The sequence below is a fragment of the Lynx canadensis genome, chromosome A1 (assembly GCF_007474595.2).
Source record: "Lynx canadensis isolate LIC74 chromosome A1, mLynCan4.pri.v2, whole genome shotgun sequence".
Lineage (NCBI taxonomy): Eukaryota > Metazoa > Chordata > Mammalia > Carnivora > Felidae > Lynx > Lynx canadensis.
Window position 1 is genome coordinate 871,823 of NC_044303.2, and position 21,389 is coordinate 893,211.

The window sequence follows — 21,389 nt, forward strand, 5'->3', positions numbered from 1 at the left end:
ACCGACTGAGCCACCCAGGTGCCCCAGGGTTCTGCCTTTCTAACTAACTCTTGCATGATGATGAAGCTTTGAGGCCCTAGAGTACTGAATTATTCTGTCACCTCTCTTCAAAAATAGCTTTGGTCATTAACAAGAAGTCTATGGCCCCCCTCCACCTATCACATCGTCAAAGGCCTTTCAAAATACTACTAACATTAACAACTATACTTTCAGTTTTAAATTACCCACCTACTGCTTCTAATTTTCTTTGTCCTATTTCAAGATACCTTTATCTTACAAGCAAAAATAGAATGGAACAAGTAACAAAAGCAACTCTCTCAGACCATAGGATGACATGCTGGCAAATACAGAATATAGTACAATGAACTTTTTTTTTTTATCACCTAGTACTCAGAAGTTTCATTACTACTCAATTTTCCTACTTCTGAACCATTCCAAAGAAAACAAAAATTACATATTCATCTATATAACAAATATAGGTTGTGTATCATCTTCTTCTGGGATCAAAGTTCCCTGCGTATCATCTAGATACCAAACTAGATTTAATAAATGACAGAAACAAAGGATAGGAACCATTACAAGATTTGTTATTACCATTAATATGGGAGAAATAAGAACCCCAAAGAAAAAATACTGGTTTTTGTAATTTTGGGGAGTTATCCATACTTAAGGGAAGCATATTTATATACAACTACGGAATGTGAGACATCAATGTATGCTCAGGACAGTAATTAGATTCTGAAATTTCTTTTTCACTTTAGCTTTGGTGCATAAAGCAAATGCTTCCTTTGTTAATACCACAACTATTTGTTTTCTGGAAATTTCAGAGTTTCTTATTTCATCAAATTTTTATTTCATTTTATTTTTGGTATTTGTGTCTACAGGTTAAACTTAACCTCTCAATCAAATTCTTCCATATCCTACCCCAAGTATGTTTTAAGAGAATGGGCCAAGTAGATTATTTGGTACAAATCCCTCATTATATGCAAGGAAAATTAAGACCTAGAAGTTACATTACTCATCCAAAAATCTAATAAATATTAGACACACTATTGACTTTCAGGTGTTCTTCATTTCTTCCTGCATCTAAACTCTTCTGCCTAAAAAATATTTTAGTATTTCTTTAGTGTTGGTCTGCTAGTGAAAAGTTCTTTTGGTGTCTCAGTGGGGTTTGTTTGTTTTTGCATGTTAAAGAATAACATGTATGCATAAAGTTTATAAATCTTAAGTGTGGAGCTCAATTAAATTTTTTATAATGAATATACTTGCATGACTACCATCCAGAAGCCTGGTCTTTTCTCACTGAATAATTTCCTGCCTTTCCCACAAGCCATCCGTATTATGACCTCAAAGATTAGTTTTCTCTTTTTTTTTTGAAATTCACATACATAAAATCATACAGTATGTACTCTTTTGTGCCTGATTACCTTAACTCAACATCTTGTCTGTAAATTTCATTCACACTGAATATATAGTTCATTATTTTGCACTGCTGTTGAAAATTCCATTATGTGGCTAGTACTATTTATCTGCCCTATTTTTTTTAAGTTGTATTTATTTAAGTAATCTCTACACCCGTTGTGGGGTTCAAACTCATGACCCCAAGATCCCAAGCTGCTTGCTCTTCCAACTGATCCAGACAGGCGCCCCATCCATCCTATTGTTGATGGACATTTGGATTGCTTCCAATTTTGACTATGATTTCTATATATGTCTTCTAATAGTTTCTTAATGTATTTATCTTGCTTGGGATTTGGATTTGTAAATGTTCTTTAATTTGTAAGTTAATGCTTTCTCTCCATTTTAGAAAATTCTCAGTTGTACCTCTTCTGTCTTGTTTCTTTCCGGAACATTAAATACATGTCCTCTTCATCAAGTGTCATACATCTTTTACATTCTTTTCTGGATTTCCACCCTTTTGACTTCTCTGATTCAATCTGGATGATTTTCTCTGAGATTTCTTCCAGTTCACTTACAACTCTTCAGCTTTGCCCAGCCTGCCGTTAAAATGATTAGTTCCTTAGAATCTTTGTCTGATAATCCTATTACCTGGATCCCAAAACCTTGCTTCTATTGTCTGTTTTCCTCTTGATTTCTGGTGTATGGCCTTGGATCTTCATGCTGCTGATTGCTTTTCATTCTGTTTGTATGAAAAACTGAAGGGCACCTAGTTGGCTCAGCTGGTTGAGCATCTGACTTTGGCTCTGGTCATGATCTCACAGTTCCTGAGTTTGAGCCCCCACATCAGGCTCACTGCTGTCAGCGCAGAGCCCACTTCAGATCTTCTGTCCCTCACTGACTTGCACTCTCTCAAAAATAAACAAACAAATAAAAAACTGAAAAAAATTTGAGGCTCTGGATTAGGTCAGCATCCCAAACTAAAGGTTGGAAAGGTTGTGTTTGTTGGTTTGGGTTTTTTTTGTTTGTTTTTAAAAAATGTTTTAAAGTTTATTTTGAGATAGACAGAGACCATGCGAGTTGGGGAGAGGGGGGGGGGGGGGGGAGACAGAGAGAGAGAGAGAGAGAGAGAGAGAGAGAGAGAGAGAGAGAAAGAGAGAGAGGGAACCCCAGCCAGGCTCTGTGCTGCTAGCACCAAGCCTAATACAGGGCTCGAATTCACAAAACAGAAATCATGATCTGAGCCCAAACCAAGAGTCAGATGCTTAAGCAATTGAGCCACCCAGGTGCCCCATGTTTGTTTTTTACCAGTATCCCTCTTTGTGGGCCTCTGTGAATCTACTCAAAGTTCCACTTAGATTTTCAGCCTTTCTCTGCAGTTTTTTCTGGAACTGAACACACACCCACAAGAGAAAAGCAGCCACAAGTAACAGATTACTTCTCAGAGGCTCCTTCTCTTAGATCTTAGAGCCCTCATTTTTCCACTATATTTATATGAGCAGAAATATAATGCCCTAAAATCAGAATAATGGCCAGAAATGTTTATAATGCAATAAAAAATAAAACAGATGCAAGAGCAATTTCTACATTATAGGTATTTTCTGTGATGAGATTTTTGCTGTTTATATAAAGATAGGTGATGAATATATAACTTTCACTGAAATAGAGTCAACACTAAAAGTTAATGTAAGGATTAAACGATTCAAAGGTCCAGTCAATGGACAATAATCTTATTTTTATAAGATGAAATGCAAAATTTTATGTGTACTTTATGCAAAGCCATAATTTTGTATGATGAAATTTGAACCTATAAGCCCTGGATTTTTATGTAACTCAACTCCAAAAATCTTCATCTTGCTCTTATTTTTTTTCTTTTTCCTTTTTTGGAAATCCTTCAATTTTTAGACGTAGAACACACAGATAAACTAAAATAAGACACTCTGGAGAAGCTCTAAGTAACAAAAATTATAATAATAATGTAATTGGTGCCATCTTCTTCTAGAAGTCCGGCAGAAATTAGTTTTACTAATGCTAATAGCAAGCAAAAGCAAAAACAAAACCTAGGGCCAATACTAAAATTAGACAACTATTACTATGCTTGCTATATTCAAGTTAAAGAGGGAAAAATAGCAACAATGACAAAAAGACTGTCCTTTCACAGTTGACTTAACACTTAAGAAAGCTTCAAACATTTACAAATTTTTTAAATTTATTATTTTTTTAAAGTAATCTCTACATCCAACGTGGGGTTTGAACTCACAACCCCTAGGTCAAGAGTTGTACACTCCAACAACTGAGCCATCCAGAAGCCCCAGCTTCAAACATCACTCTTCACTTGACAACTTGGTAAACATTCTTTTTAGAATTCTACACGGTTATTATTTAAAGGATATAGTTCTGTCACTTTTGTCCCCAAAAACAGAATTTTAGAGAGCTCAGGAACACTGTAAATTCATCTACTCTTCATAAACAATAGAAATTTGTTGTCATATATCATAAACAGTTTAAACACATGTAGTTAAGAACATCTCCATGTAGATGAATGAGTGTCAACTGAGCCATGTAATGTTTTCTTTGTTGTATTTTAAAATCACTGACACTTTAAATGATAAAAAAATATAAAAATGTAAAATACACTTTGAATTAGTGAGATAAAGGGATGACAAGCCAAGAGTAATCAAAACCACTTCCAAATAACATTTGCAAGTCTCAATTATAGCCACAATTTCAGTGGAATGATGGTATAGCATCTAACTACAGGATGCTTTTTATATTATCAGTCTATGCTATGCTTTTAAGTTGAAAAGCATCTTACTTATCCACATTTACCAATAAATACGCAACTTAAACTTATTCAGAAGGTGAAAAATGGCCAAGGTTGAAACATAAAAAAATACATGGCAAGGTTTCTGGTTTTAACTGCACTTAAGAGCTTATATATACATAAGATGGAATTCATGCTTACACAAATAGCTATTTAAAATTTAATAAATAATTCTAAAATAAAATGTAAGTAAAAGAAATACACAGATCCAAAAGGATGATTTTCAGTGGACATTATTTCAAGTCTTCAACATCTTCAACTGTTTCATCAAAGAGATCACAAGTTTTCATGATATGATTTCTCAGGTTTAATTCTTATTCAATAAACAAAAGATGTACATAATAATAAATAGATGCAAACATAAATTCATAAAAAGTATGCAAATATATTTTTTAAAATTCAATGATGTGTAAATTAAGATGACACCACCTTTTAATGATCAGTTCAGCAAACATTAACACTCCTACCCCCAAGCTTACAATATGGAGAAAAAATTTATGCTGTAAGGAAAGTAATACCATTTTTTGGTGGGGGCAATTTTGCATTAACCATCAAAACCTTTAAAAATACATTGATGAGGAGGCACCTGGGTGGTTCAGTCAGTTAATCGTCTGACACTTGACTTCAGCTCAGGTGATAATCTGAGGTTGTGGGCTCCACGCTGCGAAAGGAGTCTGCTTAAGATTCTCTCTCCCACTTTGGCCCCTCCCCCATACATGTGCTCTCTTTCTCTCTCAAAAAAAACCAACTAAAATTATTAAACTAAATGAAAAATAAAAATATGTTGACACTTTGACTTAACAATTCCACCTACAGAAACTTTTCTAAAGAAGTGTGTCAACTTACAGAGATATTCATGAAAAACCTGTTTACAATTGCAAAGACTAGAAACAACTTCAAATAACAAATGATTATATAAACATAAAAAAGATAATTATATCTGACAAGAACTAATAATGATGAAATGTCAAATGCCCCCCTACCCTAACCCCAGGTCAAGAACAAAGCAAGGCTCTATACTCTCACCATTTCTATTCAACACTGTATTAGAAAAAGAAATAATAGGGGATCTGTGAGGCCAAACTATTTCCATAATAATACTAAGATTATTTGCATTTTTCACTGTTGGCATTTACAATAATGGTAACAAAAGCAGCGATGGTATAACTGCTGGCAGTGGAACTGAACTGTATTTCTTCACTACCATATATCTGAGAAAAGAAAAAGTATCACCTTCACTTATTTATGGTTGTTATTCCAACACCAAATGGTCAATACAATTCTAATACTAACCAGGAGTTAGCATCAGACCCCAAAGGTTTAAATGGCATAGCCCCCAACAAGATTGCCAGTCATTTCAGATGCCACCCATACTTCTGCCCAACTGGCTATAAATCAAGGAGGTTCCCGGTTTATTTATCCTCTCGGCTTTGATAATTTGCTAGAATGACTCATAGAACTCAGAGGAGCTCTATACTTACAATCACAGTTTTTTTCCCCCAAGTTTTATTTATTTTTGAGAAAGAGAGAGAGAGAGAGAGAGAGAGAGAATCCCAGGCAGGCTCTGTGCTGTCAGCGTAGAGCCCAATGCAGGGCTCGAACCCACAAACAGTGAGATCATGACCTAGGCTGAAATCCAGAGTCAGAGGCTTAACGGATTAAGCCACCCAGGTGCCCCACAATCACAGTTTTAATATAAAGGATACAGATCAGGACCAATCAAATGAGATAAAGAAGGGTAAAGTTTGGAAGGTCCCAAATGCAGAGCTTCTGTGCCTACTCTCTCTGGAATCAGGTGTGTTACCTACCTGGCACATTGATAAGCTCAACAACCAGGAAGCTGCATTGAGTTTCAGTGTCTAGCTTTTATTGGTGTTTCATTGCATAGGTATGACTGACAGACTTATTCACTGCATGTGACTGAACTCAATCTCTAGCCTTCCTCTCCTCCCTCGAGGCTGGACTGGCTAAAACCTCCAACACTCTAATCACATGATGGGTCTTTCTGATGACCCTCTCTCAGCCTTCCTCTGATCAAAGTCTTAGCCCAAACAAATTCAGATGTGATCCAAAGGGCTCGTAAATAGAAAAGACAATCCCAATACTTGGGAAATTCCAAGGACTTAGTCTCTGTCCTAAGACCTAAGGACAAAGGCCAGTGTTATTATTTATTAAACAGATGTCCACGATGAAATAATAAAAATTGGTATCGATTTTACTAGATTTCAGCCTTTGACTATATCTTAATATTCTGTGTGATGAACAGGGAAGCATGCCTAAAACACTTCTGTTTCATACCAAAATACAATGGTTGTCTGAAGGCAAAGAGGAAAAGCACTTATAAAATAGTTACATTGCAAGCTAAACTAGGCTTTTTTCATGAAATACCATTTTTACTTAAAAGAATAACTAACAAACTGATTACTGACATTTTCTTGAAAACAAATCAAGAAAAATTCACTTCAAGAAAAATGACAGTATTTGTTGCTAAGAGAAAATTTGAGCTTTCAAGTGAAAATCAACATCTTTGAAAACCTGTATCCACCACTGTCACCTTGACAGCTTTCTAAAGTGTCAACATTTAAAATAACACATCAACATCTAGAAGTTCAATGAATGGATATTTTCAAAATATATATATTTTTTATTTGACCAAAGCACAATGTAATCGAATCATACAAAGGTAAAAGATCCATCCACAGATCAATGAATCTTAACGTAGTAAGTATGAAAACTTCGTTATATGATTTCAGATTCCACATTGTTAAGAACCTGTAAGAGGGGCGCCTGGGTGGCGCAGTCGGTTAAGCGTCCGACTTCAGCCAGGTCACGATCTCGCGGTCCGTGAGTTCGAGCCCCGCGTCGGGCTCTGGGCTGATGGCTCAGAGCCTGGAGCCTGTTTCCGATTCTGTGTCTCCCTCTCTCTCTGCCCCTCCCCCGTTCATGCTCTGTCTCTCTCTGTCCCAAAAATAAATAAACGTTGGGAAAAAAAAAAAAAAAAAATTAAAAAAAAAAAAAAAAAAAAAAAAAAACAACTTTAAAAAAGCGTCACTTATCAAGTTTTGGGACTGTTATCAAAAAACCCGTACCTATCCATAATTCTCTAAAAAGATCACTAAAACAGTACTCCCTCCTACAACCAAATACCTATGTGAGGCCAGATTTTTTTATACTTCAAACAAAACAAGATATTGCAACAGATTCAATGTAGAAATAGATAGATGTGAGGAGATACCATACACTTCACTATCTTCTATTAAGCCAGACTTTAAAGAGATTTGCAGAAATGTGAAAAAATGGCACTGTTCACTAAATTTTGAAAATAGTTTTCATTAAAAATTATATTTTGTCATATAATATGTAATTATTGTTAAATACTTAAGAAAATGTCTTACACTTTAATTTCTAATAACATAATTGATACAAATTTAAAAATCTTGGGGGCCCCCGATTATTTTTGAGAGTGAAACTGAGCCCAAAATGTTTGAGAACTGTCCTGTAGAAATAATAAAGAACGTAGACAAAGAAATTTAGTGGACAGTTTCAACAGTAAAAAATGGGATACTATACAAATGCTAATAAAAAGGTAGAGGAATGTGTTATCTCAGACAAAAATCTTATACACATGGAAAATTCTATTTTTAAAATGATGTGAAAATCTAGATTAAGTAAACCAACAGAAACACAAAATTATATATAATGTGCTCTAAATTATATTTTTTAAAACCATGGAGGCAAAAGACTGAAAACAAAATTTTAGGAGTAGTCCTTGCTAGTTGGTAGGATAAGGTGAAAGATACTTTATTTCTAGCCATAATTTCTTACAAATATTCTGTAATAATCATGTAGTATTCTCATAACCAGAGAAAAAGATTAATTTAAAAAAAGAAAAAAAATTCTGGCATTCCATTAAAAGCAGTAAATGAGGCTCTTAAATCTAGTTCCTTTTCAGTCCTTTCCTAAACTTCTAAGTTGGTCAATAGCTTAAAGCACTAAAATGACCAAAAACCAATACCAAAACAAAAATTTTAACTCTCAAACACCACACTAAATCATGACAAAGCTGCCAAAAAGATCTGCTAAGTTTTAAATAATTTTCATTATATTTTAACTTTATCAGAAAAAGACTGTCCATATAAGCTTTAAAAATGTAGGCCTCTATACGTGCCTCGGTGGCTCTGTGGGTTGAGTGTCCAACTCCTGATTTCAACTCAGGTCATGATCTCAGGATCATGGGAATGAGCCCTGCACTGGGCTTTGTGCTGATTGTGGAGCCTGCTTAAGATTCTCTCCGCCCGCCCCCTGCCCCACCCTTCTCCCACATGCTCACCTGCTCCCTCTCAAAAATAAATAAATAAATAAATAAATAAATAAATAAATAAATAAATAAATAGACAAAAAAATGAAAAAACTATATAGGGTTTTCAAAATAACTTTTAAAATAAAGGAACTAATAATATGCTGATTTTAAAACAAAAATAGAGACAAGCAGTCCAAAAGTAAACATTTGAAATGCAAAAATTGAAATTTCAAGTTATGTTATTACAAGTTAAATAAAATTAAATCATTACATATTACTTTATTTCTTCAATTCACTATCCATTTTTTTATTCTATGATTTGAAACTAGGGGCACGTGGATGGCTCAGTCAGTTAAGCGGCTGACTTCGGCTCAGGTCATGATCTTGTGGTTCATGGGTTCAGGCCCCACGTCAGGCTCTGTGCTGACAGCTCAGAGCCTGGAGCCAGCTTTGGATTCTGTGTCTCCCTCTCTCTCTGCCCCTCCCCGCTCATGCTCAGTCTGTCTCTCTCAAAAATGAATGTTAAAAAAATAAAAAAAAAAAAAAAGAAACTAGGTAGGTGGTTGTAGTAATTATGGAGGTTTTCAATTAAAACACTTCAGATGTAAATCGCAGTGGGTAAAACAGATTTAATTTCTGAAAAATCAGGGACCAAGTAGATTGCAAGCAAAATATTCTATCTTAATATGAAAGTCAAGAAAAAAAAGTATTTCATGTATAGAAGATCAATAAAATCACTTACTGCTTACCAGGACTATGATGAGTTGTAAATCCTCCATTCTGAAATTCACCTCCTGCCACATTCATTCTACCAGGATTAAAAGGTCCTACTGCAGTCTTGGTCTGTGAAGTCAAAGATGGGGCGTATGTTTGTATATTAACACCAAAATTACTTGACTGAAGTCCTTTAGCGACATCTCCCAAGTTGGTATTCTACAGTGATGTTATACGTGTAATCATTAAGTTCATATCTCGCCCAGCATTCAGAGCTTATACCTGTTTCTAAGGTTGTAACATTAGCAATAGGAATTTCAGAGTCGATTCTGTAGTGATAACATTATTACCCATTCCTGCATTTACCTTACTTCTTGAAAGACTGGAAGTAGAGAAATCCAAATCTTTGGTTCTATTTTTAGTTCCAGGAAGTCCCCATTCGATATAATTGGAAGAATTTTTCTTCTCTTCTCCATTTGTTTCTATGTCCTCTTCATCATCGATAATAATTGTCTCACTTATATTTCCCTTCTGAGAAGCTGAATCTCTTGAGGAAGGAAGAATTATGGAATAATTTCCTTGTAGACTTTCATTTCTTGATGAAGCAAATATAAAATTTCTTTGATCAGTTACTGTTGGAGCAGAAGTTGAAGGAGGTTGTATAGATTCAATAAATACAACATCATCATCATCATCATCATCATCATCATCATCATCATCATCTTCCACTGATGAGTTTCTAGATCTATTAACTAAAGAACTAGTTGGGCCACCAAATGAATTTCCAACATCCATGAGGCTAGCTGCCATGGCTTTACTCTTTAATAAAACAGGAGTCTGTTCAGCCAAGTCTAATCCTCTCACTGAACATTTATCCATGCCAAAGAACCTGTAACAGAGGAAAGTAAATAACAAAAGTTCTAGTATATTATGGTCATTGTGTTTTATTGCAATGAAATAGCACAAATGAAATTTTAAATTCTGGTGAGTTTTATCCAACCCTCAGGGAAAATATTGTTACTCATTTTGTTTTTCCTCTCTCATTAACCATTTAATGCCTACCTCAGAGTTTGATGGAAATTAATCATCCAGTTTGTAGTAGTCCTTAAAAAATGCACTCATAGTACTCAATTTAACTTACCCTTTACAATGAAAAAAAAAATCTAAGTCTTCTTTTGAAATAGGAAATAGTAACAAAATCATTCTATCAAATACCAATCACCCAGGATCCAAATACAATCACTATACTATACTTTTATCTACTAAAATAAGTGACTATCATCTAATCCTTATTGCTCTAGCGTCTTTGTCACTGTTTTTCAAATTATCCGTTTCTAACATAACTTTGATTAAATCTTCCTTATCCTTGTCCAGAAATTGCCAGACATTATGCTACGGGTTTTTCATGTAAAATTCTGAAAACAGCTCCATAATATAGGTATAACTTAATCTACTTTACAAATCAGGAAAGGAAAACCAACTAAATTGTTCTAGGTAAGACTGAGTAGAACTTAAACCCCAGGCCCTAACTCTAGGCCTCAAATTCTTAGCATTCATTTATATTCAACAAATACTTCTGTGAACCTGCTCTGCACTAGGGTATGACGAAGGAAAGGATCCAGCAGACAGACATAATTGAAGAATCTGGAAAAGTAAATAACCGATGAAGCAAGGATCTTAAAAGTAGACAGGAGATATGTGCACAGGTGGTAATGAAACTGATTATGAGTAAAAAAATCACCTCTATCTAAAAGACAAGGAAAAGCTAAGTATAACTGGAATATTTGTAAGTACATAGAAATGATAAATGAAAAGCTGAGGTAAGTTTATATATGACAGCCTCAATGTTCTTAGAATTTCAAGAATAAAGAACGTGGGAACTGCATGGGTATTAAATTATTAAGAAAACTCATTTCATATGGCAGTCTTCATTCCATTTTAAACAACTCATAATGAAATATGCTACATAACATTTCTATTCAAAAATTTTCCCAACTAATTTTAATTGATAATAAAGTCATGCAACATGTAAAGTTTATTCTTAGTATGTGTTATATCTTTAAATATTAACTCAGTTAATGCTTATAAAAGTGAAGTGAAACTATTCTTTTTCCCATTTTACCCATTAGGAAATGAAGACTCAGAAGATACGTAATCAGCATAGCCTGTTCAAATGTCCAAAGGATAGAGTTAGGATTGAAATCTAAGAAATCTGACTCTAGAATCGATTTCATAGCCAGTATATTATATGCAATTAATGTATAAAACAATTTTTAGAAATTACTTATCTTTTATTAAGATAAATTTATTAAAACAAAATCAACATTCAGAAAGTCTATTTTAAAGAAAAGATAACAAATCTAAGAGACCACTTTAAAAGGGTTATAAAAACCACAAAAGTTGGGATCATGATTAACATTCATCCAGTAAACTGGTTACATGGTTGATTTTCAAAGGAAAGAGGTAATAATTTAGCCTAAACTGAATTATGACATATAAGAGCTGTTATACATGAATTCTCTTAGTCCTTTGTATCTATATTTGAATAAACCTACAACAGAGAAGAACAACTTCTGGAAAAGGGCTATTGCTGACGCCACAGTATCCTCTGGTGACATGTCTTAATCTTTTCAAAGAAATTAAAAGAAAGACCATTCTTCATGCTTTGCTCACTGCACTCCTCCATCTCTGAAAAAAGATTTAAGTATTCATCTACTCTCAAATCACAGATTATAAAAAAGTTAAACTACTGCTAAAACTCACTGTGCATATAATTTGACCAAATACTTTAATTTCAGAAACAGAAGACTACAGAAAAGTTTTGACTACTTCTATAATATCCAAAAACAGAAAAAGTTACTTCAGCGATTAGTTGTGTGGCACTGAGCAAATTACTTCACCTCATTAATTAAGTTTTCTAAACTATAAACTGTAAATGGGGATAATATACAATTCCAAGGTTTTTATTCAGATAACTGGACATGTAAGTCCCTGGCGTCTGCTTGGATCATATTAAAGAAAGTAAAAAAAGTTAAATCCCTCTCCTATGAGAAGGTATTCAGGCAAATACTTTGCTTACATCCTGGGATTTCAACAAGTGTCTAATCTTAAACATTTAGCTAGTCTCCTTTGGTATCTTAATCATCTACAACTGATAACCAATGTTTAACATATTTTCATTTTGATACAATGAAAATTAATATAATCTCAAGTAATGGAAAAGGAAAGGAAAATCTGCACAGAGAAATTTGATAAAAGATTATAACACCACCATGCAAAAAAGTTAGGCTGCAGACCAAATAAGAATTTTAAATGCAGACTATCTCTAGGTAATTGGTAACAACTTTGTAAAATTAACAGGGTACTTAATTAGGGGTACAGATAAGACTTATTAAAACAAAGAAAAGAGTGTTTTGCCCTTTTGTATTTACCTTTAGTGACATCTCAGTTGTTTTTATTTCCTGAAGGAAATTAAAAGTTTGTGGCAAAGTATATATAACATAAAACTTGCCATTTTAACCATTTTTAAGCATACATGGTCAATTTTTAAAATATGCTTTTTAAAAGTTGCAAAAGCTTTTGTTATATTCTTATCAGTTGAGTGATTTAATAGCCATTCAATTTTCAATGTTTACATACAATTACACAAAATTTACATTATTACAAAGAATCTGTCAGTGGTTTAAAGCTAAAATAGAAACATTGAGATGTTTTTTGTTTTTTTTGTTTTTTTTTTGGGGGGGGGACAGAGAGAGACAGAGCATGAACGGGGGAGGGGCAGAGAGAGAGGGAGACACAGAATCGGAAACAGGCTCCAGGCTCCGAGCCATCAGCCCAGAGCCTGACGCGGGGCTCGAACTCACGGACCGCGAGATCGTGACCTGGCTGAAGCCGGACGCTTAACCGACTGCGCCACCCAGGCGCCCCGAAACATTGAGATGTTAATATGACAAGATTAGCACATAAGAAAGGTAAACTAACTTGCTCTATGAATCTACAAAAATTAAAATCAACAGTAAAGTATTTAAAAATAATTAATTATTGGGGTGCTTAGCTAGCTGTCACTAGAGCATGCGACTCTTGATCTCAAGGTTGTGAGTCTAAGCCCCATGGTGGGTATAGAAATTACTTAAAAAATAAAATCTTAGGGAAAAAAATCACACCATAAAAAAAATTATGGTTTCAAAGGTTCATTTTTTTGGCCATCTATATTCTGTAGGCTCTATAAAAGATAATTAGGACATAGGTTACAAAAACGGTTAAGAATTTTTTTTTAATGTTTATTTATTTTTGAGAGAGAGAGAGACAGAGCATGAGAATAGGAGGGGCAAAGAGAGAGGGAGACAGAATCTGAAGCAGGATCCAGGCTCTGAGCTGTCATACAGAGCCTGACGTGGGGCTCGAACTTGTGAACCACAAGATCATGACCTGAGTCAAAGCTGGATGCTCAACCGACCAAGCCACCCAGGCGCCCCACAAAAACCGTTGTTAATCATTAATTAGTCCTAGAACATGTCCTACTGCATCTTTGTGGACTTATATTGTCACAGAACAGGTCTTACTATAAAAATATTTATATATTTACATAAAAAGAATCTCAACTCGAAAGCCAACTCATGTTTAGTGAGTATCTGCTATAAGCATTCCCATTTGAGATCAGAAACAAAATAAAGGTGTGCTATGATTCTGGAGGTATAAAAATGTAATCAGATAGGACAAAGAAGACTCAAATGAACAACTACAACAAATAGCAAGGGAATTAGTAAAGTGTCCAAGTACAAAATTACTATCTAGAAATCAATAGCCTGGTAGGGATTCAGTCGGTAGATTAATCACACACAACTAACTTCACTCCTTTCTAAAACCCCCATAAACAATGGTAAGGTTCCTACACACAAGGAAAGGAAGAACAAGAAAAAAAGCAACAAGATTTTGTAAGCTGAAGAGCAAATGGATGAGTAACTACCTCGGTGGATCTGAGACAGCCAAACTAAAATAGTGATGGAACAAGCTAAGAGAAACTTCCTGATTATGCCGTAGAATCTTCAAAAGGCTCAGAAACCAGGAAGTGCAGATATCTCTGGAACAGGGGATGGGGGAGCTAAAATGAGGTTGGGAGATCCTAGAACTATTGTCTCCCTCCATGTTGATGATGACAGGTTCTTCCCTACCCTGGCACAAGGTTCTAGACTTTTATTCTTTGGATAGAACAGAAGATTTTTGTCTGGGGTTCACCAAGCATGGATGAATGGTTGAATATCATGCATACGAAATGTTTCCTCCCACTTGATTCCCACAGAGGTGGCATCCAGACCTTTATCTTTCAGGACCTGACTCTTCCCTGGAAGACTTCTTTCTCAGGAACACTCACCTATGTTTTAAAAACAAAAATCGTTTTAAGTTTATTTGAGAGAAGAGCACAAGCAGGGGAAGGGCAGAGAGAGAGGAGGACAGAGGATCCGAAGCAGGCTATGTGCTGACAGCAGAGCCTGATGCGGGGCTCAAACTCATGACGACCTCAGCTGAAGTCAGACGCTAAACCGACTGACCCACACAGGCGCGTCAGAAACACTCTTCTCTATGAAATTAGGAACCAACAAAAACAGGAAAAGACCTAAAGATAATGACTCTAGAGATTCTCCATCAATTGGCCAAAAGAACCATTCTACAGTGAAGTTCCCAAATTGAAAGCCCAACCACACTTTTCTGATTTGCTTTCTAGTTCCGAATTCTTAATCACAAGTAGACCAGTCAAGAATTATGAAATATCTGAGGAAAGCTTCTAATAGGAATAGTTAAAAGAGAAAAAAAAAAGAACGATAGATAAATGCAGGAAAAACAAACATAAAATGAAAAACTACAAAATTATCAGTACTCTATCTGGGTGATGAGTAAAGATCATAGAAAATTAACTTTTTTGTGTGGTTTCTATGTCTAACGTGGGGCTTGAACTTACAACCTCTAGATCAACAGTTGCATACTCTACCAACTAAGCCAACAGGTACCCCCCAAATTAACATTTCTAACATAATAAAGAGCCTCCAGATATTAAAAGCTTAGCAGAAAGGAAAAACTTATGGGAAGCTTGGGTGGCTCAGTCAGTTAAACATCTGACTTCAGCTCAGGTCATGATCTTATGGTTCATGAGTTCAAGCCCCACGTGGAGCTCTGCGCCATTAGCACGTGCGCACGTGCGCTCTCTCTCAAAAATAAATAAATATTTTAAAAATAAAACAAAAGTAAGGGAAAACTTAGTTTTAAGTTGAAAGATAATCCTGAGGAAATCTCATGTAATAAAAAAAACAAAAACACAAAAACCTAGAGGATAAGAATTACAGTTACCATTAACAGTATGTATGTGTATATGTGTGTGTCCCAAAACTTATGGACCAGGCACTTTACCTATTTTTATAGTCAATTAAATCTTAACAGCAATCTTGGGAAGATATACGTAATTTACTCATTTATAAAATGCCCATAATAAATGTTCATTTATTTACCTTTATTTAGTTTGCACTTTCCAAATATATAAGATAGCAGAAATTTGTTGTTAATGTTTTGAAATTTTATTTACTTTTTAAGTATTCTCTTTAAAAAATTTTTTTTCATGTTTATTTATTTTTGAGACAGAGCATGAGCATAGGAGGGGCAGAGAGAGAGGGAGACACAGAATCAAAAGCAGGATCCAGGCTCTGAGCTGTCAGCACAGAGGCCGACGTGGGACTCGAACTCATGAACCGTGAGATCATGACCTGAGCTGAAGTCAGATGCTCAACTGACTGAGCCACCCAGGCACCCCACTTTTTTTTTTAATATATGAAATTTATTGTCAAATTGGTTTCCTTACAACACCCAGTGCTCATCCCAAAAGATGCCCTCTTCAATACCCACCACCTACCCTCCCCTCCCTCCCACCCCCCATCAACCCTCAGTTTGTTCTCAGTTTTTAAGAGTCTCTTATGCTTTGGCTCTCTCCCACTCTAACCTCCTTTTTTTTTTTCCTTCCCCTCCCCCATGGGTTTCTGTTAAGTTTCTCAGGATCCACATAAGAGTGAAAACATATGGTATCTGTCTTTCTCTGTATGGCTTATTTCACTTAGCATCACACTCTCCAGTTCCATCCACGTTGCTACAAGAGGCCATATTTCATTCTTTCTCATTGCCGCATAGTATTCCATTGTGTATATAAACCACATCTTCTTTATCCATTCATCAGTTGATGTACATTTAGGCTCTTTCCATAATTTGGCTATTGTTGAGAGTGCTGCTATAAACACTGGGGTACAAGTGCCAGGCACCCCACTTTTTAAGTAATTTCTATGACCAACATGGGGCTTGAACTCATGACCCTGAGATCAAGAGTCAAATATGCCTCACTGACTGAGCCTGCCAGGCACCCCAAGATAGCAGCAATTTTAACTCCAATCTGGCTGGCACTAAACCCTAGTTCTTTATACTACATCATGCTGCAAATACCTAGGAATACTCTGAGAAAAATGGCTTTTCTAAGTGGTAATAACTGAGTCAGTGACTTGTTACCCTGTCAAACTCACCCCTCACTGGTTCCCTTTTTCTGTGAATACCCAGCAGAGCTCTAGAACAGTGCCTACATCCCATCACCTCACAAAACTCCAGGGAATGTGAAATATCACCACGCAGGGATTATAGAAAAATTACTGAATTAAAACAATATCCATTCCTGAAAGCTAGACAGCAGTCTACATCCTGACACAGTGTCCTTGATCTAACTAACTAAAGAATAACAGCATTAAGTGCAAAGACAAGACTGGTAAGGAGAACAAGGCCAAAGAGAGCAGGGGTACTACCATGTGAGTTATTCTAATCACAAGTTTCATTTCAATCGCCAACTGTAAGGTGTAGGAACAGCTTTAAAGAACAAAATAGGCAGGACCTAAAACTGTACTGAATCCCAGATAATAGATGTGGAATCAGTGATTCTTTTTTTATAGTCATCATCTTCAGGGGCGACTGGGTGGCTCAGGTCATGATCTTGGGGTTCGCCAATTCGAGCCTCATGTCAAGCTCTCTGCTGTCAGCACAGAGCCCACTTGGGATCCTGTCTCCCCTTTTCTGTCCCTCTACCGTTTGCGCACGCGTGCATGCACACACTCTCTCTCTCTCTCAAAACTAAACATTAAAAAATCATCATCTTCAGACTCCTAATAAAATTACTGATTCAGGCAAGGACTGGTGTTAAAAAACAATTAACTGACAGAGAATTGGGCATTTTATTGCACCAAAATGAAACATTACATAGATTACTTCCTGGTACAAAGAAAAATACATTAACATCATAATGGAGAGATCCAGCTGTCACTACCAATTCGTGGTCAATCTCAGAACTAAAAGTAGTGTGACAACTAGATTATGTACCTCCTGATGTGATGCTGGCTGGAGGACTATCAGGGCACTTAAATAGAAAGCTTTCTCAGATGTAAGACAAACATACAAAAAATACTCTCTTCATCAACCTTAAAAGAACAGAAAATTCAGAGTATTTTTCTTTCTTTTTTTAATGTTTATTTTTGAGAGAGAGAGCACCAGTGGGGGAGGGACAGAGAGAGTGAGGGGGACAGAGGATCCCAAGCAGGCTGTGTGCTGACAGGCTGACAAGCAGCAAACCCGATGGAGGGCTTGACACACAAACCACCAGATCATGACCTGAGCCAAAGTCGGAGGCTCAATTACTGAGCCACCCAGGTGCCCCTACTTCTTTCTTAATCCAACAGCAAAGAAAAAAAATATTTTTATCCACTGAGAAGGTGGGGAAAAAAAGTTACACTCAAAGCATTTAAAGTGAAACCTACTTTAAATCCTATCCAGTGGTGTATCAGCATACATTCCCAGTGCTTTCCCAGGGATTACCCTGACTTGGCTCTGGGGACAGGGTCCATCCATCTAAGCAACTAGCTCTCTGCCATCAAGATAACAGAAAGATAAATCGACTAACTATTGCACTAAGTGCATTTAAATGAAAAAGCAGGGTAAAATTACTCACAAATGGTATGTCTTCTTCCTTAATTTCTGCCAAAGCCCCACCAGACTGGCCTGAAGGTGATTCCTGATCCTAGGATGACAGGAGAGAGAGGGGCGAAACTATTTAATTACAGCCCATCTGGACGTAGCACCAACTCCTAACCACCAGAGGGAGGAAGCAAAGGGTAAGAAGTCAAGGAGTTTCCGTGCTCTTCTTCCCTCCCCCAACCCAGAGCGGTGGAGAAGCGAGGTTTAAAAAAAACACACAACAACTACTACAGGGATCTAAACGACTAGATGTAGCTAAATCTCGTTCCTCAAATTACAGAATGGGAGGTGGAGAACAAGCCTGCTCTAAGGGAAGGGGAGGGCGGGGTTGGTGGAAGGCAAAAGGTTCCCTCGACGCCAGCAAGAGAGTTGTATTCCCTCCTAAATTTGCCCACCCAGCGCTATCCCGGTCAATCGGGACACCAGTTCGGAGGTAAGGAGCGGCTCACGTCACCGCCGGGTGAAATCTCCTACATTTGCCCCAAGCAGTTGCTCTGACTCGGAGACTTTGCAGTCCCTGTCCGCCATTAGAACTCGCCCAAATTAGACAAGACGAGAAACTCCAGGGAACAGAAGAGGGACGGAGGGGACCCGGTGGGGGAAGAGGCAGCACCCTCGCCCCGAAAAACTTGGGGACCTCGGGCTACCGCGGAGACAGCGGGAGCGCAGCCCCGAGAGCGGGAGAACGAACTGAGGCGCCCCTCCCCCCACCTTTCTACCTCCCCCCCCCCCCCCCCCCCCCCCCGCAAGAAAGAAAGGGAAAAATACCCCGCGACCTCCCACCGCCCCGGCCCGGGCAACCCCCGCCCCCCGAGCGACCCCCGCCTCTGGCGTCCGCCTCACCCAGCCCTCCCGGCCTCGCCCTCACTCTCGCAGCCCTTCGGGCCGCACGCGAAGACGCCTGTGACATGAGCGGAGCCCGGAGGAGACCCCGAGGCCCCGACACGGTAGCGGCGACGGCGGCCGCGCCGCGGGGTATTAATCCCGGGTCGGTGGGAGGCTCACGCATCTCCGCCTCCCCAGTCGCCTCCACCTCCTCCTCCCGCGGCTGCGCTGCACCCAGCCACCCCTACTACCGGCGAATCTGGACTGCAAAGACAGCGGGGATAAGCCTCACCCGGTTCTGGCTGCGGCTCCGCGGAACGAACCCCCACTCCCCTGACCCACCCCCAGTCCCACCCCGCCATCGGCCACACGCACAACTCCGCTCGGTCCAGTCCCGGGTTTAGAGCTGGTGAGGAGGAGGAGGCGGAGGAGACGGAGGAGGCGGCGGTGCGGCCGAGCCCGGAGAGGCCCCGCCCTCCGCGCCCTCATTGGCTGGCCGGAAAGGCGGGCCGCGGCGCCTCGGGCACGTCCATTGGCTACACCTGCCTTCCTTCAGGACGCCCCTCGGGGGGGTGGTCCGAAAGGCTGTCCGTCAGGCGCAGGCCACACCCCCCCGGCGTCGCCGTTCCACTCCCCCCCTCCGCCCGCTCCCGGCCCTCGGCCGCGTCCCCTCCCCTCCTTACCCCCGCCTCCCACCCCGCCCCCACCCCCGGGTCCGTCAGGGTCAGGCAGCCCGAGTTTCGCCGCCCGCTGCACCGGCCACGGGCTCCGGCCCTGGGCGCCCGGGGTGCCCTCCAGGGCCCGGGACAGCCCGCGAATCTGAGGCCGTGGCCGCCTGCCCTGGCTCGGGCCTGGGCGCCCGGGCTGCTGCAGCCGCTCCCAACGACCCTGCCCGAGGAGAGACGCGGCCTCGATGTCCCCAACGCCCTCCCTGTCCAGTTCCTGAAGCCCCCCGAGAGGGGCGAGCCCCCGGGCACGGGCTGGAGCGATTGCAAGGGGGAGGTCGGGGCAGCGGGTGAAGTGGGTTCCCGAACGTGCCGCGGGGAGTGGGAGCGCTCCCACCCTCGCCTCACCCCCGTGGGGAATAGTCCCCCCACCTCCCGTCATGGCTGCAGGAGGAGACGACGTCCTCCATTTTGTCGGGACTGCTGTGGGAACTTGGGACCAGTTCAAAACCAGACCCCGTGGGGCTGGGAAACTTGTTCCCGCGAAGCCCCAACTGGGCTCCGCCATTCGGCCGGGGGGACGGCCCCCGATGCCGGCGTCTGCGTCTGAGGGGCCCTGGGGGACGGGCGCCACGGTGGAGGGACCCAGACGCCGCTCCCCGCCTCCATCAACCAAGATGGAGGAAGCTGCGGGCTCCCCTGGAGCTGGGCTCCCGCCTGTTGGAAGGGCCGGAGCCTCCCCTCGGTGCGTCCCTCGCCGCTGCCGTCGTCCTCCTCCGCGGCCTCTTTCCGTTGCCCTCCCCCAGCCTCTACCCGGCCTCCCCACTGCCTTCCACCACCGCCTGGTCCTCAACGGTCCATGGGGTCTCCGCTCCATCGCTTCGCCCGACCGGGGCCGGCCTGGCTGCGGGGAGCCGAGCGAAGGCGCGCGGCGTTGCGGCGCGCCCCGGGGCGGGTGTGCCCGGAGAAGCCACATCGACGATGGGGCTTCTCTTTTGTTCACCGTCTACACCTACGTCTTCGGCGCACGTCAGGGTGCCGTGCGACATCCAAGATTCCATGTAAAGATGAAAGCGAGGCCTCTTTCGTCCCACCCTAGCGGTTGTTCGTGGGATTACAACTGACGGTGTTTACAAGTTGGTAAAAAACCATTACAGATGACACAAACGGATTTTAAAAACCGATTGAACCCCCTCATTATTTTTTCTGGGATATGGTGAAGACACAGGCCTATTGAGTGACAGACACAAATCACCTAAGGAAAAGCATGGTCATAGATGGACGAGAGTCTTTATATGTAGTGCTGGATTGCGTGGACATCCCTAATGTCACCAAGATTTTTATGTTTTAACTCCTCAATTATTGTTTGGAAATAAATGAAGCAACAAAATGTATTACCAACATTTCAATAACTGTGCAAATTATAACCATCCCTATCCTGTTTAAGCACGTGGTAAAGGCAAGCCAGAGAGGTACGTTGGATTAACAGGGTAGAGTTGTATAGACAATTTAAAGTAAGGTCTGTGTCAGAGACGTTAGATACTAGATTCAGTAGTCACACGTCACGTATTTCTGGAGGCATTATCTTGCTCACAATTCTCTGGCACTGATACTGTTC

General features: G+C 39.7%; 1 protein-coding gene across 8 annotated transcripts in view; it reads right to left on the reverse strand.

The window, feature by feature from the left end:
* Positions 1–19,635, reverse strand: part of ZMYM5 (zinc finger MYM-type containing 5) — a 32,747-nt gene extending 13,112 nt beyond the window's left edge. The window contains exons 1-5 of one of the 8 annotated variants that reach the window (XM_030307374.2): positions 19,399–19,635; positions 18,256–18,324; positions 9,603–10,125; positions 9,272–9,365; positions 184–1,997 (exon numbers count right to left, since the gene is read on the reverse strand). In XM_030307374.2, coding sequence (XP_030163234.2) covers positions 1,969–1,997; positions 9,272–9,365; positions 9,603–10,125; positions 18,256–18,324; positions 19,399–19,595 — 912 coding nt within the window. In that variant the 5' untranslated portion in view covers positions 19,596–19,635 and the 3' untranslated portion in view covers positions 184–1,968. Of the gene's footprint in view, positions 1–183; positions 1,998–9,264; positions 9,366–9,602; positions 10,126–14,550; positions 14,570–18,255; positions 18,392–19,398 lie in introns of those variants that run through there. The other 7 variants (XM_030307318.2, XM_030307327.2, XM_030307307.2 and 4 more) reach the window with 7 other exon arrangements.
* Positions 19,636–21,389: the final 1,754 nt, after the last annotated feature.